This window comes from Arachis stenosperma, chromosome 6 (assembly GCF_014773155.1).
Source record: "Arachis stenosperma cultivar V10309 chromosome 6, arast.V10309.gnm1.PFL2, whole genome shotgun sequence".
Classification (NCBI taxonomy): domain Eukaryota; kingdom Viridiplantae; phylum Streptophyta; class Magnoliopsida; order Fabales; family Fabaceae; genus Arachis; species Arachis stenosperma.
In genome coordinates, this window is record NC_080382.1 from 121,263,151 (window position 1) to 121,275,153 (window position 12,003).

At 41.9% G+C, this 12,003-nt stretch overlaps 1 protein-coding gene across 1 annotated transcript; it reads right to left on the reverse strand.

Moving 5' to 3' along the window:
- Positions 1-7,146: 7,146 nt before the first annotated feature.
- On the reverse strand, positions 7,147-7,545 carry LOC130934503 (uncharacterized). The gene has a single exon (XM_057864067.1). The coding sequence runs from the start codon at positions 7,543-7,545 to the stop codon at positions 7,147-7,149; it is 399 nt and encodes a 132-aa protein (XP_057720050.1).
- Between the last annotated feature and the right edge of the window lie 4,458 nt (positions 7,546-12,003).

The window sequence follows — 12,003 nt, forward strand, 5'->3', positions numbered from 1 at the left end:
ATCCATCATCCTTGGCAGACCCTTCCTAGCCACAGCAAAGGCTGTGATTGATGTTGATGGAGGTGAACTGATCATTCAAGTGAATGAAGAATCCTTTGTGTTTAAAGCTCAAGGATATCCCTCTGTCACCATGGAGAAGAAGCATGAAGAGCTTCTCTCAAATCAGAGACAAACAAAGCCCCCACAGTCAAACTCTAAGTTTGGTGTTGGGAGGCCACAACCAAACTCTAAGTTTGGTGTTGAACCCCCACATTCAAACTCTGAGTTTGGTGTTGGGAGGTTCCAACATTGCTCTGAGTATCTGTGAGGCTCCATGAGAACCTTCTGTCAAGCTACTGACATTAAAGAAGCGCTTGTTGGGAGGCAACCCAATGATTATATTTTATATATTTCTCTTTGTTATTTTATGTTTTTTGTAGGTTGATGATCATAAGAAGTCACAAAATCAAGTGAAAAAGCAAAAACAGAATGAAAAACAGGAAGAAAAACAGCACACCCTGGAGGAAGAATTCACTGGCGTTTAAACGCCAGTGAAGCTAGCAGTTGGGCGTTTAACGCCCAGTCTGGCACCATTCTGGGCGTTTAACGCCAGAAAGGGGCACCAGACTGGCGTTAAACGCCAGAAAAGGGCAAGAACCTGGCGTTAAACGCCAGGAATGGGCATCAGCCCGGTGTTTAACGCCAGAAATAGCTCAAAACGTGATTTTGAGCAACAATTGGTGCAGGGATGACTTTTCCTTGACACCACAGGATCTGTGGACCCCACAGGATCTCCACCTACCCCACCACCACTCTCTCTCTTCTTCCCCCATTCACCAATCACCTCAACACCTCTTCCCCAAAACCCCTTCACCTATCAAATCCCATCTTTCTCTTCACCACTCACATCCATCCTTCATAAAACCCCACCAACCTCACCCTTCAAATTCAAACCACTTTCCCTCCCAAACCCACCCAATATGGCCGAACCCCATCCCCCCTCTCTCCTATAAATACCCTTCTTCACTCCTTCATTTTCACACAACCTAAACTCCACTTCCCCCCTCCTTGGCCGAATACATAAGCCATCTCCTTCTCCCTCATTTCTTCTTCTTCTACTCTCTTCTTTCTTCTTTTGCTCGAGGACGAGCAAACCTTTTAAGTTTGGTGTGGTAAAAGCGTTGCTTTTTCGTTTTTCCATAACCATTTATGGCATCCAAGGCCGGAGAAACCTCTAGAAAGAGGAAAGGGAAGGCAAAAGCTTCCACCTCCGAGTCATGGGAGATGGATAGATTCATCTCAAGGGTGCATCAAGACCACTTCTATGAAGTTGTGGCCTTGAAGAAGGTGATCCCCGAGGTCCCCTTTTCACTCAAAAAGGGTGAATATCCGGAGATCCGCCATGAGATCCGAAGAAGAGGTTGGGAAGTGCTTACCAACCCCATTCAACAAGTCAGAATCTTGATGGTTCAAGAGTTCAATGCCAATGCATGGATCACCAAGAACCATGATCAAAGTATGAACCCGGATCCAAAGAACTATCTTACTATGGTTCGGGGGAAATACTTGGATTTTAGTCCGGAAAATGTAAGGTTAGCATTCAACTTGCCCATGATGCAAGGAGATGAACATCCTTACACTAGAAGGGTCAACTTTGATCAAAGGTTGGACCAAGTCCTCACAGTCATATGTGAAGAGGGCGCACAATGGAAGAGAGATTCAAGAGGCAAGCCGGTTCAATTGAGAAGGCATGACCTCAAGCCCGTGGCTAGAGGATGGTTGGAGTTTATCCAACGCTCAATCATTCCCACTAGCAACCGGTCCGAAGTTACTCTAGACCGGGCCATCATGATTCATAGCATCATGATTGGAGAAGAAGTGGAAGTTCATGAGGTTATAGCCCAAGAACTCTATAAAGTGGCGGACAAGTCTTCCACCTTGGCAAGGCTAGCCTTTCCTCATCTCATTTGTCACCTCTGTTATTCAGTTGGAGTTGACATAGAAGGAGATATCCCCATTGATGAGGACAAGCCCATCACCAAGAAAAGGATGGAGCAAACAAGAGACCCCTCTCATCATGAGATCCCTGAGATACCTCAAGGGATGCACTTTCCTCCACAAAACTATTGGGAGCAACTAAACACCTCCCTAGGAGAATTGAGTTCCAACATGGGACAACTAAGGGTGGAGCATCAAGAACACTCCATTCTCCTCCATGAAATTAGAGAAGATCAAAGAATCATGAGAGAGGAGCAACAAAGACAAGGAAGAGACATTGAGGAGCTCAAGCACTCCATAAGACCTTCAAGAGGAAGAACAAGCCGCCATCACTAAGGTGGACCCGTTCTTTAATCTCCTTGTTCTTTTTCTGTTTTTCGAATTTTAGTGCTTTATATTATCCATGTTTGTGTCTTATGATCATTAGTGTCTATGCCTTAAAGTTATGAGTGTCCTATGAATCCATCACCTTTCTTAAACAAATGTTCTTAATTGAAAAAGAAAAGAATTGCATGAATTTTAAATTTTATAACAGTTTAATTATTTTGATGTGGTGGCAACACTTTTGTTCTCTGAATGTATGCTTGAACAGTGCATATGTCTTTTGAATTTGTGGTTCATGAATATTGGCTCTTGAAAGAATGATGAAAAAGGAGACATGTTGCTGAGGATCTGAAAAATCATAAAAATGATTCTTGAAGCAAGAAAAAACAGTGAATACAAAAAAAAAAAGAAAAGAAAGGGGCAAGCGAAAAAAAACCGAAAAAAAAAAGAAAGAAAAAGAAAGAAATAAAGTTGTGATCCAAGGCAATAAGAGTGTGCTTAAGAACCCTGGACACCTCTAATTGGGGACTCTAGCAAAGCTGAGTCACAATCTGAAAAGGTTCACCCAATTATGTGTCTGTGGCATGTATGTATCCGGTGGTAATACTGGAAGACAGAGTACTTTGGGCCACGGCCAAGACTCAATAAGTAGCTGTGTTCAAGAATCATCATACTTAACTAGGAGAATCAATAACACTATCTGGATTCTGAGTTCCTAAAGAGGCCAATCATTCTGAATTCCAAAGGATAAAGTGAGATGCCAAAACTATTCAGAGGCAAAAAGCTAAAAGCCCCGCTCATCTAATTAATACTGATCTTCATAGATGTTTTTGGAATTCATTTCATATTCTCTTCTTTTTATCTTATTTGATCTTCAGTTGCTTGGGGACAAGCAACAAATTAAGTTTGGTGTTGTGATGAGCGGATAATTTGTACGCTTTTTGGCATTATTTTTAGTATGTTTTTAGTATGATCTAGTTAGTTTTTATTATATTTTTATTAGTTTTTAGTTAAAATTCACTTTTCTGGACTTTACTATGAGTTTGTGTGCTTTTCTGTGATTTCAGGTATTTTCTGGCTGAAATTGAGGGATCTGAGCAAAAATCTGATCCAGAGACTCAAAAGGACTGCAGATGCTGTTGGATTCTGACCTCCCTGCACTCGAAGTGGATTTTCTGGAGCTACAGAAGCCCAATTGGCGCGCTCTCAACGTCGTTGGAAAGTAGACATCCTGGGCTTTCCAGCAATATATGATAGTCCATACTTTGCCCAAGATTTGATGGCCCAAACCGGCATTCAAAGTCACCTCAAGAAATTCCAGCGTTAAACGCCGGAACTGGCACCTAAATGGGAGTTAAACGCCCAAACTGGCATAAAAGCTGGCGTTTAACTCCAAGGAGAGTCTCTACACGAAAATGCTTCATTGCTCAGCCCAAGCACACACCAAGTGGGCCCGGAAGTGGATTTTTATGTCATTTACTCATCTTTGTACACCTTAGGCTACTAGTTTTCTATAAGTAGGACCTTTTACTATTGTATTTGACATCTTGGTAGCTATCTTTGAGTTTCATGCTATCTTAGATCATTTGGGAGGCTGGCCATTCGGCCATGCCTAGACCTTGTTCTTATGTATTTTCAACGGTGGAGTTTCTACACACCATAGATTAAGGTGTGGAGCTCTGCTGTACCTCGAGTATTAATGCAATTACTATTGTTCTTCTATTCAATTCCGCTTGTTCTTTGTCCAAGATATCACTTGTTCTTCAACTTGATGAATGTGATGAACCGTGACACTCATCATCATTCTCACTCATGAACAAGGTGACTGACAACCACTCTTGTTCTACAAGCATCTGAGGCTCTAGTGAATATCTCTTGGATTCTTGATACACGATGCATGGTTGATCACCTGACAACCGAGTGCTCGCCTGACAAATGAGCCAGCCATTCCGTGAGATCAGAGTTTTCGTGGTATAGGCAAGAACTGATGGCGGCATTCAAGAGAATCCGGAAGGTCTAACCTTGTCTGTGGTATTCTGAGTAGGATTCAATGATTGAATGACTGTGACGTGCTTCAAACTCCTGAAGGCGGGGCGTTAGTGACAGACGCAAAAGAATCACTAGATTCTATTCCGGCCTGATTGAGAACCGACAGATGGATAGCCGTGCCGTGACAGGGTGCGTTGAACATTTCCAATGAGAGGATGGGAGGTAGCCACTGACAACGGTGAAACCCTTGCATAAGCTTGCCATGGAAAGGAGTAAGAAGGATTGGATGAAGACTGTAGGAAAGCAGAGAGACGGAAGGGAAGGCATCTTCATACGCTTGTCTGAAGCTCTCACCAATGATATACATAAGTATCCCTATCTTTATCTTTATGCTTTATTCGTTTATCACTATACCCAATTGAGTCTGCCTGACTGAGATTTACAAGGTGACCATAGCTTGCTTCATAGCAACAATCTCCGTGGGATCGACCCTTACTCACGTAAGGTATTACTTGGATGACCCAGTGCACTTGCTGGTTAGTTGTGCGAAGTTGTGTTTATGCCATGGTATTGAGCACCAAGTCTTTGGAGCCATTACCGGGGATTGTTTTGTGTATTAAAAAGTATTGATCACAATTTCGTGCACCAGTAAGTGAGCTAAACAAGCAATGGCCTCAATCATATGCATGCATATAACACATTAACATTGGACATATAGGATAAAACAAAATTTAGATTACAATGATAGAGAAGTAGATACACAAGAAAAAGATATTTGTGGTTAAATAGTGTAACCATGTATTTAGGCTCAAAGTCTCACAGGTTGTGTGTTTTTAGCTTGAAAACCATGTTCCAATTTCAATTTCAAACAAATTTAACATAAATGTTTTGATTTAAATTAGTGAAATTTTCAAAAATATGGTCTTAAAAGAAACTTATTATCTTTTCAATCAGGTAGAACATGCATGCAATTAACCTACTACTATGTAATCTATCATATTCTAAAGAAAAAGAAATTGGTGTTAGGGGAAAGAATTACCTCCGAAAGTCAGGTACTGACCGACCTCCCCACACTTAAGGCTTTGCACCGTCCTCGGTGCCATCTGTCAGGAACAAGGGTGGGCTGGTGGCAGTATCTCCACAGTCGGGACCGTCATGGCTCACAGTAGTGATTGGGAAATCGTGCAGTGTCCTTTGCTGGGAAGGCTTTCTCCTTTTCATCGACCTTTATAATCCTTTTAATTCTTTTTGTTGAGGGCTTAACTGCAGTTGAAGATGGCTCTACCACTAATGCTCTTTTTGTTCCTCTCCTTACTGTGGATGTGGGAGTAGCTTTCTCTTTGCCTTTCTTGGTGGCCATCCTGAAAGGAAACGAGTAAAGACATGAACATTTCAAGGGATATAGCAAGGAAAAGAATGGGAAAGGTGGTAATCAATGCACAGAAAGGAATAATAATGTTAACACATGGTCATGACTACATGTGAAAAAATCAACAACGGAAGTATAGCAAGTGCATGTGATGACAGTTAAATGCAAGGTGTTTATTGGCATGTCGGCAAGGGCATGAGTAGCATAGATCAAGCATTCAATGTCCAAGTTAGATTACCAAGTCTTCCAAACTAACAATATATTTGTAATAACAATTATATAAAAATTAATAAAATAGAAAAAGGGTTTTGTGAAAAATAAGCATTTAGAGTAGTAGATTAAAAGAAATCTAAAAATAGTGCACAATGCCATATGGGCGTTTTCACAAACACATAGCATGCATGTTAAATAAGATACGGAAAGTATTAAATTGAACATGCAAGTAACCCTATAAGAATAATATATAACTGTTAAACAAGTCCTAAACAATCCACAAGCAACATATAAAAATAATGACCCAAATAAATCTCCAACACCAATAGGAGGAGAAAGAAAGAAAAAGAAAACATGTATAGGAAAAGTAGAAGAGAAAGAAAAAGAAAACATGAAAATAAGAAGAAGAATAAAAAAGTAGGGAGGGAAGAAGAGAAGAAAAATCTTGATAATGGTGGTGAGAAAGAGGGAGTAGAAGGGATGAAGAAGGGAGAAGGAAGAAGGGGGAAAAGTAGGATTGGGGTAAGAAAAGATAAGATAATCTGGCAGATTTGAATAAGTTGGGCGGCGCAAATGACGCGGACGCGTGGGTCACGCGGTCGCGCATACAGCCCTTGAATGAGGTGACGCGGACGCGTTGGTCACGCGGATGCGTGACATGATTTGCGCTAGTGGCGTGAGGGCAGCTTCGCGCTCGCACAACTCTCTGTGTGAAACATGTATTGCCAAATTTCAGGGTGACGCGGTCGTGTGGTTGACGCGATCGCGTGCATGGCCAAATTATGAAAATGGCGCAGTCGCGTGGGGCACGCGTTCATGCGGCAGGGCTTGTGCGGTTAGCACAGGTTCAGCCTAGCTCTAGCGCAACTCACTGCAATACACCCTTTTACGTCGAATTGCAGAGGCACGCGTTCGCATGGTTGACGCAGACGCGTGGGGAGACCATTTTACAAATGACGCGATTGCATCATCCACACAGTCGCGTGGGTCAAATGGTGCCAGAGGCACGCCTCCAGCCACACTCCTGCGTAACTCTCTGTTTCTTTTCTTCAATGTTGCGAAGGCACTATGACGCGAGCGCGTCGCATGCCTTAATCCCCCTTTTTTATATACAATATGCAATTTTCAGATGAGATGCAAAATATAGGCATTAGTATTGAGAAGAGTTATTGACGAAGGAAATTAAGGAGAGGGGAAGGAACGATCATACCATGGTGAGTTGTCTCCCACCTAGCACTTTGCTTTAACGTCCTTAAGTTGGACACTCCACTAGCTTAGTCTTCTACTGTAGGCGGATCTTCCAAGAGGAAGATCTCTAGTTCCTGGTTTTTCGCCATCTTTTTGCCATGGAATAACTTCAAGTGATTTCCATTGACTTTAATAAATTCAGAGCTTGAAGGATGGCTCAAGTGAAAGACTCCGTATGGTTCCGCCCTCTCTACTCGATAGGGACCGTCCCATCTGGATATCAGCTTGCCTGGCTTGAGCCGTATTCGGGAGTTATAAAGGAGGACTAAGTCCCTAGGTTGGAACTCTCTTCTCTTGATGTTCTTGTCATGCACAGCTTTCACCTTCTCTTTATACAGCCTGGAGTTTTCATAAGCTTCTAAGCGAAGGTTCTCTAATTCTTGCAGTTGCAACTTCCGTTCAGCTCCGGCTCTCTCATAGTCCATGTTGCATTCCTTTACCGCCCAGAAGGCTTTGTGTTCTAACTCAACTGGGAGATGACAGGCCTTTCCATAAACTAAGTGGAAAGGACTCATCCCAATCAGTGTCTTGTATGCTGTCCGATATGCCCAAAGCGCGTCTTGGAGCCTGGTGCTCTAATCCTTTCTATGAGGCTTGACTATCTTTTACAGTATGCGCTTTATCTCTTTGTTAGACACCTCTGCTTGCCCATTAGTTTGGGAGTGATAGGTTGTTGATACTTTATGAATTATCCCATGCCTCTTTAGTAAACCTGTTAGTCTCTTGTTACCAAAGTGAGTGCCTTGATCGCTCACGATTGCTCGTGGTGATCCAAAGCGACAAATAATATGGTTTCTAATAAAGGAAACAACAGTGTTAGCATCATCAGTATGGGTAGGAATTGCTTCCACCCATTTAGAAACATAATCTACAGCTAACAGTATATAAAGGTGGCCATTAGAATTTGGAAATGGACCCATGAAGTCAATGCCCCAAACATAAAAAATTTCACAAAAAAAACATAATTTGTTGAGGCATTTCATCCTTCTGGGATATATTACCAAATCTTTGGCATGGAGGACAAGATTTACAAAGGTCAGCAGCATCTTTAAAAAGAGTAGGCCACCAGAATCCACAGTCTAAAACTTTCCTAGCAGTTCGTTGAGGGCCAAAATGTCCTCCACTCTCAGATGAGTGGCAGGCCTCTAAAATGGACTAGAATTCTGATTGAGGTACACACCGTCTAATTACCTGGTCAGCACCACACCTCCATAGATATGGATCATCCCATATATAGTATTTGGACTCGCTTTTCAGCTTGTCTCTCTGATGCTTAGTGAAATCGGGAGGAAAAGTGTGGCTAACTAGATAATTAGCTACAGCTGCATACCAAGGAACTACATTAGATACTGTCTGTAAGCTATCAAATGGGAAATTATCATTGATAGGAATGGAGTTATCTTTAATGTGCTCAAGGCGACTCAAGTGGTCAGCCACTAAATTTTGGTTATCACTCCTATCTTTAATTTCCAGATCAAATTCTTGCAGCAGTAGCATCCAACGTATTAGCCTTGGTTTAGACTCCTTTTTAGCTAATAAATATTTTAGAGCTGCATGGTCTGAGTACACTACTACCTTAGTACCAAGTAAATAGGCTCGGAATTTATCCAGAGCAAAAATAATAGCTAGAAGCTCTTTTTCGGTAGTAGTGTAATTAGATTGAGCATAATCTAAAGTCTTAGATGCATAAGCAATTACAAAAGATCGTTACCTTCATGTTGAGCTAGTGCTGCTCCTACTTCATGATTGGAGGCGTCACACATGATTTCAAATGGTTGGCTCCAGTCTGGTCCCCTCACAATCAGAGCTTGAGTTAGGGCGGTTTTCAGCTTATCAAACGCTTGTTTGCAATCCTCACTGAACTCGAACTCAATGTCTTTCTGCAGTAGTTTGGATAAGGGTAGTGCTACCTTACTGAAGTCCTTAATGAATCTCCTGTAAAAACCTGCGTGGCCAAGGAACGAACGGACTTTCCTCACAGAGGAGGGGTAAGAAAAACTAGAAATAACATCCACCTTTGCTGGGTCTACAGAGATACCAGTATCAGAAACAACATGTCCTAGAATAATACCTTGTTTTACCATAAAATGACACTTTTCAAAATTTAAAACAAGGTTTGAACTAACACACCTGTCCAATACTCTAGATAAACTATCCAAGGAAATGTTAAATGAATCACCATATACGCTAAAGTCATCCATAAAAACTTCCATACAGGTCTCAATGAGATCAGAGAAAAGACTCATCATACACCTTTGGAAAGTAGCTGGTGCATTGCATAAGCCAAAGGGCATTCTTTTATAAGCATAAGTCCTAAAAGGACATGTAAAAGTAGTCTTTTCCTAATCTTCAGGAGCTATATGGATCTGAAAATAACCTATATAACCATCTAGAAAGCAGTAATGAGATTTTCTTGACAGGCGATCAAGCATCTTATCAATGAATGGCAAGGGGTAATGATCCTTGTGAGTGGCTTGGTTGAGACACCTGTAGTCAATGCAGACTCTCCATGCGTTCTGCACTCTGGTTGTTAGAAGTTCCCCTTGCTCATTCCTTATTGTTGTGACTCCAGACTTCTTGGGCACCACTTGTACTGGACTGACCCATTCGCTATCTGAAATTGGGTAAATGATATCTGCTTCAAGTAGTCTGGTTACTTCCTTCTTGACAACTTCTAAGATGGTGGGATTCAATCTTCTCTGAGGTTGACGGACAGGTTTTGCTCCTTCTTCTAAGAATATTCTATGTTCACAAACTTGAGGGTTGATACCTACTATATCCGCCAAGCTCCATCCAATTGCTTTCTTATACGTCCTCAATACACTAAGCAGTTGTTCTTCTTGTTGGGAAGTGAGCTCCCTTGCAATGATGACTGGAAACTTCTGCTTGTCCTCAAGGTATGCATACTTGAGGTATGGAGGAATGGGCTTTAATTCCATTTTCAGCTCATGGTTTGGCTCTGGATTATCTGGGGCTGGTGAAAATGGTAATGAATCTTCAGTATGTTCAGAGGGTGTCCCCACTCTTGGGTCTTGCTCCATGTGATTCTCTTCCATGTCTTCTTGGTGAGTTGCTACTATGATTTCGTCAATGATGTCACATTGGAATATGGAGTGATCTTCTAGGGGGTGCTTCATAGCTTCATCCAGATTGAAGCTCACTGTTCTTCCATCTACCTCAAAGGAATAGGTTCCCGAAAAGGCATCCAGCTTGAATTTCGAAGTCTTCAAAAATGGTCTTCCAAGCAGGATTGACGAAGGCCTTCCTGAGTCATTTTGGGGCATCTCCAAGATATAGAAGTCAATGGGAAATTTGAGCCCCTTAATGCTCACTAACACATCTTCAGCAATTCCAACCACTGTGATAATGCTTTTATCTGCTAACACAAAACGAGCTGCCGACCTTTTTAAGGGAGGGAGCCTTAAAGCATTATATATAGACAAGGGCATAATACTCACACACGCTCCTAAATCACACATACAGTCAGAAAATATCATACCTCCAATGGTACAGTTAACCATGCATGGGCTCGGGTCACTACATTTTTCAAGTATATTTCGCATTAAAGCAGATATAGAACTACCTAAAGGAATAGTTTCTAATTCATTAATTTTATCTTTATGTATGCACAATTCCTTTAGAAACTTTGCGTATTTAGGTACTTGCTGAATAACATCAAAAAGGGGAACAGTTACCTCAACCTTTTTAAAAATCTCTACCATTTTGGGATCAAGTTCCATCTACTTTCTGGATTTCTTAGCGAGGTGTGGAAATGGAATAGGAGTGGTATCTTTTACAGCTTCAGCTTGCTGGGGTTCCGCATTCCTTGGTTAGGCTGCTTCTGCTTCAGCCATGCCTTGTGCTTCATCTTCTTTTTCAACATCCTCTACCTCAACTGTGTCCGCAGCTGGGGCATGTTCTGGTGGGCTTAGTTCCTCAGAATTCCTCTCTTGCAGTGTGGTTCCAGATCTCAGGGTAATGGCATTGATGCCATCCTTGGGGTTGGGTAATGGTTGAGAGGGGAGTCCACTAGAGCTCGAAGACTGGTTGTTGGAGTTATTCAGTGATCCAATCTGTGAGACAAGGGCTTGCAAGGTAGAGTTCAGACCATTTAGAGTAGAAGTAAGGTTGTTTTACATGGCCTGTTGTCTCTGATCAATAGATTGTAGTAACTCATCATTAGAAGATAAAGAGGGATAAGTGATCTGAGGGGTCTGCTGAAATGCCTGAGGCTGCCTTAGATGAGGTGCTCTGTAGGCTTGATTCTGATTCTGCTGCCTGAAGTTGTTATTGTTATTCCACCTCTGGTTTCCATTGTTATCTCTGCCTCTTCTGTTATGATTGTCCCTCTAATCCTGGTTAGAATTATCTCTCCAATACTGGTTAGAATTATCCTGTCATCCATGGTTGTAGCTGCCACCTTGATTATACCCTTGATTGGGGCGATCATAGAAGTTATGAGTGGCTACCACAGTGTTGTCTTCCTGTTGGAGCTGCGGACATTCATCAGTATAATGACTGTAATCGGCACAGATCTCGCATACTCTTTGTGGAGCCAACTGTTGGTTTTGTTGTGGCGGAGAATGCTGAGCTTGTTGAGCTTATTGTTGACTCAATTACATCTGCTTCAGTAAGTTGGTCATTTCACATAAGCTCTGAGTTAGAGCAACAGTCTCTTTGCTAGAGGATACCTTTGCAACAGCTCTTGACCGACTTTGTTTCTGCCTGTGATTCCTAGTAGATTTAGCTAAGTCGCTGATCAATTGCCATACCTCATCAGTAGTCTTGTACTTTTTCATAGACCCATTGCTAGCACCTTCCAATGTGGTCTTATCTTGAGGCTTCATGCCCTGTGTAAAGTAGCCGAGCAACACTATCTTGTT

What these genes read in the sequence shown, in the direction of transcription:
- LOC130934503 (XM_057864067.1), bottom strand. Translation starts at nt 7,545, where the DNA reads ATGGACTATGAGAGAGCCGGAGCTGAACGGAAGTTGCAACTGCAAGAA.